The sequence below is a fragment of the Numenius arquata genome, chromosome 15 (assembly GCF_964106895.1).
Source record: "Numenius arquata chromosome 15, bNumArq3.hap1.1, whole genome shotgun sequence".
Lineage (NCBI taxonomy): Eukaryota > Metazoa > Chordata > Aves > Charadriiformes > Scolopacidae > Numenius > Numenius arquata.
In genome coordinates this window covers 8946034-8952033 of record NC_133590.1, presented here as the reverse complement: position 1 = coordinate 8952033, position 6000 = coordinate 8946034, and the positions used below count along the sequence as shown (strand labels likewise).

Below are 6000 nucleotides of genomic sequence, written 5' to 3'. Positions count from 1 at the left end.
ACAGAATTGTATCTACAGGGTTATTTTTAAAAAGTCAGAAAGATAAATAAAATGAGAACTTAATCTAGAAGACCACTGGGACAACATAAATTAGGTTCTTGGAAAAATAGAGATTTAGACAATAAAAGAAGCTGCGTTTCAATCAGTCTTTGATCATTCAAGATAAACATACTGGAAAATGACATTTTCTGCTTTATTTGATTTCTTTAGGAAATAATCTCTTTCTTCTCTGTTCCTATCCAAAGTACCAAAAAACCCAACCTGAAACGAAACAACTAAAATCTCCCACTGTTCTTTTACTGAACACAACTCTTTTCTCCCATCTCTGAAATCAAAATTTTTAACAATGGTGACTTCATCCATATTGTACATTAAATATACTGCTGCCACAGTGCTCTAAGATTTCAATTGGCTTGTGAGGTTTTCAATATTTCCCTTAAGTTCTTTACAAGAATATACAAAAGAAAACTGTCTGTTTACTGAACAATAAAACATGAACTCTACCCTCTCTCTAAACAAAAGCTTCATTCATTTTGCATAGACTTCAGTTTCTTATTTTATAGAAAACAAAAAACCCTATAGATTTCTGGAAAGGTATCCTGCAATGAGAAACTTCAGGGTACTTATTTAATTTCTTAGGTTGAAAGTAAGGTTGGAACTTGCTCATTTCACTCAGCACACAGAGAAATTCCTTTCTGTAAGGTGCAAAGACATCAAATGCAGCATTTGGAGATTCAAGTCAGGTTGGGAATAGAACACAACTTGTTTTAAGCAACAGAGGTAATTAGCTACCAAGATAACTTACCATGGAAAGTAGCAAGTCCATTAACACAGGGTATTAAATCAAATTTTCATGTCTCTCTGTAAATGTTACACCCTAATACAAGCACAAACTCTTGGCTTTAGAGCGTTCAGTGACTCAGAGTAAGAGAGTCAAGCCCCTGTACTCCAGAACCAAAACCCAAACGTGTGCCACAGCAGGCCACTTGGCCAGCAGCAGCACAGACCTGTGACAGCAGCCAGTCCATTCCTCTCTGGTGACATTTCAGTGACTATTTCAAAAGCAGGGCTTTCTCTCAGATATCACTCACATGTTTAAACTACTCATGTTCCTCATTATCACAGATAAATAGAGCCACTATTAACTTGTACAGGGACATAGGGAAGTCCTTTTTGGAGTCAAAGCCCAGAAGCACATCAGCCTCCTACCCAACCCATGGGAGACAGCTCAAGCAACACACAAATGACGAAAGTAAATTCCACGAAGGGCATAACAGGTAACTATACTTTAAATTATGGGTGGTCTCCAACTGGGACATTGTACCAGAATAAGATATATACACCTGCAATGATGACTGCACTCTTCAGAGCATTTGTCATCAAATAATTCTCTTAGCGGATTGTTTATACTTAAAACTATTCACTTACACTGATATTTCAGACTTAACATAAAGTATTAGCATCTCCATTTAATGCATTCTGACTGACATTTGACTGAAAAAACAATCTTCATAGGGAAAACTACAGCAAAATGGACAAAGCCTGAAATGGATTTCAAGTAAGCAAACTGCCACACCACATTCTTGTATCCTTCAAGCTATGACCGTCTTGTCACCATGGTATTTCAGGGTTTGATTACCAGCTATAAAGAAAAAAAAAAGATTTGTTTTTTGGAGCACATTTATCAAAACTTAAGGTTTATAATTTTTTTATTGAGGAATTTGCAACAACAGCTATATTGCACGCTACGAGTTCTTTAAAAGTTTATGAAGATTTGACATCAGGCCCATTTACAGTGTAAAAGAAGGAAAATAAACAGATCAGGAAACAGCAAGCGCTGGATATTTTCAGTGCATGTTCTAACCCCAGAAAACAAAAGAACCATTTTTCTTGCACTGCAGTTTGTCATCCTCCCAGTACAGGCTTGTAAATTTACACAGGAGGCAAGACAATCCCAATCCAATCTTAAAACGTCTCAATCATTCAGTCTTTTTCCTTGACTCAACTTATCACTTATCTTCACAGCTCACAGCAGTTTCACCAGGATGCTCTGTCTTCAATTTTTTATGAGATGGCTCATCCGGGAGAAGAGACGTGCAATGCTCTAAGGATCGTGCAATTTCATCAATTGTCCATTTGTCTTCATAAAGGGCGTGCTCCTCCAGCGTAAATGGCCCTTGTTTGGTTCGGGTCAGCTCTTGCATAGTGGCACAGGTAGAGAGTTCTACAGGAAAGGAGAAAAAAGAACTTAGAAAAAGTGCATGGTCAAGTTTAACTATTTGCAACTCACTTAAAATGTATTTTAACATGTAACCTTCTACATTATTCTGCTTTGAGAAGGAAGCTCATTAAGATTTATCACTCATTTATATCTTCTTAAATTTGAGCCAAGGAATGCCTTTGATTTCAATAGATCTCCAGTGCAGTAAACAGTTCAAAATCTGATAGAAAGTTGTGAAAAGGTTTTCCAGATTTAAATCAGAATGAAAAGAGAGGAAATAATGACATAAGATGTCAGCAGAACATTCTGTATTCACAAGTGACTGAGAAGACCATGCACTATTTTTCCACAGACTTTGAGGCCTTAACACTTCTTGCCTTTAAGAAGGGTTTTGGACATTTTTATCCTGTGCTAAGATAATATAAACTAAGATAAGGAAAAATAAAAAATATAAACAAATGCTCTCCTATGTTAAATAAATACCAGTAGGACAGAGTTACATAATGAGAGGCTACAGAACATAACAGCAACCAGAGCTGACTTGTAAGCGCACACATATACTAAAATATTCTCTCCCATCCTTTCTGATGCAGGAAGATTTTTACTACATCTTATATTTTTGAAAAGAAACCAACTGAGGACAGACTTCATCTTGGTTTGTCATTAAAGGACTAAACATAAGCCAGTATGCTCAGAAGGCAGTAACACAAAGAGAATCTTTGACTTGCCTAAGCACAAATAACAACATTTAAATTCATAGGGTTATCCCACATCACTTGCTTTCTTGATCCGCGAATGTATCATTTAAAAAAAAAAAATTTGAAATGGATTATCTGTTCTCCATCATGCAGTTTGATAGATATAGAGCACAAGACAAATAACCCTGTGGGAAAACAAATCCATTCACAGTTCAGGTAAAGGAGAAAGAAAACACTGGAAAAATCATCACAAATGTGGAAGTCTTTCCAGCAGAGAGGGTTTATTATGTGCATGGTAATGTTCTGTGCAATCTGTTTTCAAAATGTGATGAATAATGTTTAAAAAGACAGTATCTTTCTTCTTCTTCTCATCCTTAATCTGAGTTAGCTTTAACATATGGAGGAGGAAAAAAAAAAAATCCCCACCTTGCCTTTTATTATCTTGCTCAGTGCTATTACTTGCTCCATTTTTATCCCCCAGCCCCCAAGGTCCGCTGGCAATTATTTAGCTTTCATTCCCCCATGCTCCCAATGAAAATACCTCAGTATATAAAAATAAGTGATAGCATTACAATTCTGCAAAATAACACATAGGTCTAGTTACTGGAGATACACAAAATGACAAAATTTTTCCATAAACAGACACATTCATTCCTTAACCTGTCACGGGTTTTTTCATGCCTACCTTTGCCAATGTCACTGACCAGGCTCCTGACATAAAAGCCACCACCACATTCAACATCTGGAATGTTAATAGTGACATGGTAAATTGCCAGTGCAATGTGAAATCCACTTTACATAGAAACCATGCCCCCACATAAATGTAAAAATGCGCTAAGCAAACAACCTAGTGATAAAATATTTATAGGATGCAACATCAATTATTCATCCTGTAACATATGTGCGGGTGAGATTGCTAAGCTAGACAGGAGGGGAAGCAAATACAATGGCAACTGAACTAACTCACTAGAAATTAAGTACTTGCTGTGGTATGTTAACAAATGCTGCAGTCCTGCCATTTTAAAGGTTTCAGAAGGTTTCATATTTCTAATGATGAAATGTTATTTCAAGTAGAGTCTAAACTGGCTTTTAAGATTCTGCACATGGGCAGTCCAATAAAATTTTAAAATTTATCTTTGACTTTCCCTGCTCTCTCAGCCCTTTCCTTCCCCCAGTGATCGGCTGCTGGTCACCCAACCATAAAGCGAGGGCTGAAGTAACACAGCGCTGAGTTCTGTCACTTATACCTGCACGTCATGTAACATCTGGCCCATCAGAGGACTATGGGTCAACTAGGGAGCTGATCAATGCAAGACAGTATCTTGACCTCACAGTAGCATCAAACATTTACAACGGTCTTTTTGGTTTATTTATTAATGTGCTCCTTAATGTACTACCCGGGTTTCTTCATGTATGACAGAAGGAAGGATAAGATCCTGCCTCCTCAACCAAGAAAGAGGCCTGGCAGTAACAGATACTGGTCCTTGATGTGCCCTGGGAACGATGCCAGCAGGTCTGCACATCTGGGGAAAAGACCGGGCAAAGCGAAGTAAGCAGACCTGAGAAAGGAGGAGTGAGCTGGAGGTTGCGAAATCATGGACAGATGCAAATAATCCCCTGACCAGTCTCTCAGAATTTTCCCTCACAGAAAGATTACATATAATCAGCTTAACTTAAAACCAAAATACGGTGCTTTTACTGCAAAGTGAAAGTCTCTGCACATGGGCTCACACCAAAATAAGTAGCTGAGGGAAATGAAACCCATTTCACTCTCTTATTCCCATTCTGAGTGTAAATAAGCACTAACAAGCTGGGAGCATCACTCTATGTAATAATTCTTTGGCCTTTACCCAGTGTGAAGAGTGGTGGCTGAAACTGCTGGAGAGAGAGGCTGTACACTCTTACTGGACGAGCAGGCTTTGCTTCGACTGCTTCTCCTCTCTTCATCAGAGTTGATAGCCTTTCTCCATCCTTTTTCAAAGCAGAATAGCTGATCAGATAGAGCATGGAAATGTGTGTCATACGGTTGTAATAGAACAAGCTTCCCATCCTCCAGATCCTGTTAATATTGTACTGCAGTAGCATACATTTTACCCTTCTAATCCTCTCCAAGTGCTCATAAAAAAACCCAAAAAACCTAGTAAGTGCTTCTGAAATCTCTTAGAGAGAATCATCTCATTCGCCAGTAGCTGTGTAAACTGGAAAACAAGAGACGGTCTTGTATTTATCTCTTGCCATACAGATTTAAAAGTGTTTCATTGCTCAATTTGCAGTTTATGAAAACAAAGGGTTCCTATAAGGGGTACAACACTTGTAGCTGCCTCTAACATACTGTCTCTCAGAAGTCTGCAGGGCATACTCTGTTTCAGCATTATGTCGAGCTGAGCACTGGGAGCTGCTCAGGCAACTACTGTAGTTCTGCCTTGCACCTTTACTCGTCTCACACCAGGGTCTTCCCTGAACAGCAGCTGCCAAGTTACGTAGCCTTGTTCTAGGGTGTTTAGGGGACCACTATAGAACAAAAAAAAATAAATTAATTTCATTGATTACATGAAACTTTATGCAAAGCTCCAACTTTGGTCTTGACAAAACGATGACCATAGAAAAAGCAAAGAAGATCTTGCTCAAATTATCGGAGGGTGATTTGAAACAGGTCACATGAAGCAGAACATCCACTGAATTACTGACCTTACAGGGCTCACATTGGAACCACGGTAACTGGCCCATTGCAAATGCAAAGGAAAGCACGTTAGCTTAAATCACCATAAAAGCCATCTGTCGCAAGCTAAGTGCTTGCACATTGCCAGCTACTATGGCTCACCTGACTAGAAGAAATTTGCTACGCAACAGAAGCCCAGTCACTAATCACTCATTCATACTCTTTAAGTTTTCAGAAAACTAATTCAAAGTCATTTAAGACACTTCCGCACAGATGTCAGTAAGCCTCCCTTTACCCCACAACTAAAATTAAAGACTCGGAGCTTTGCTTTCTAATTGGAAGACAGGATAGATGTCACCAAGCCCTGCAAAGCTGTTAAGACTGCTTTGCTACTTTACGTTTACCATTAAAAAAATCAGACT

At 38.5% G+C, this 6000-nt stretch overlaps 1 protein-coding gene across 1 annotated transcript in view; it reads right to left on the bottom strand.

Annotated features, from left to right (window-relative positions):
- Positions 1 to 1683: 1683 nt before the first annotated feature.
- Positions 1684 to 6000, bottom strand: part of TRUB1 (TruB pseudouridine synthase family member 1) — a 28168-nt gene continuing 23851 nt past the window's right edge. Inside the window, exons 6-8 of the mRNA XM_074159020.1 lie at positions 4770 to 4909; positions 3605 to 3661; positions 1684 to 2224 (exon numbers count right to left, since the gene is read on the bottom strand). Of these exons, the coding sequence (XP_074015121.1) occupies positions 2010 to 2224; positions 3605 to 3661; positions 4770 to 4909 (412 nt within the window). The 3' untranslated portion in view covers positions 1684 to 2009. The remainder of the gene's footprint in view (positions 2225 to 3604; positions 3662 to 4769; positions 4910 to 6000) is intronic.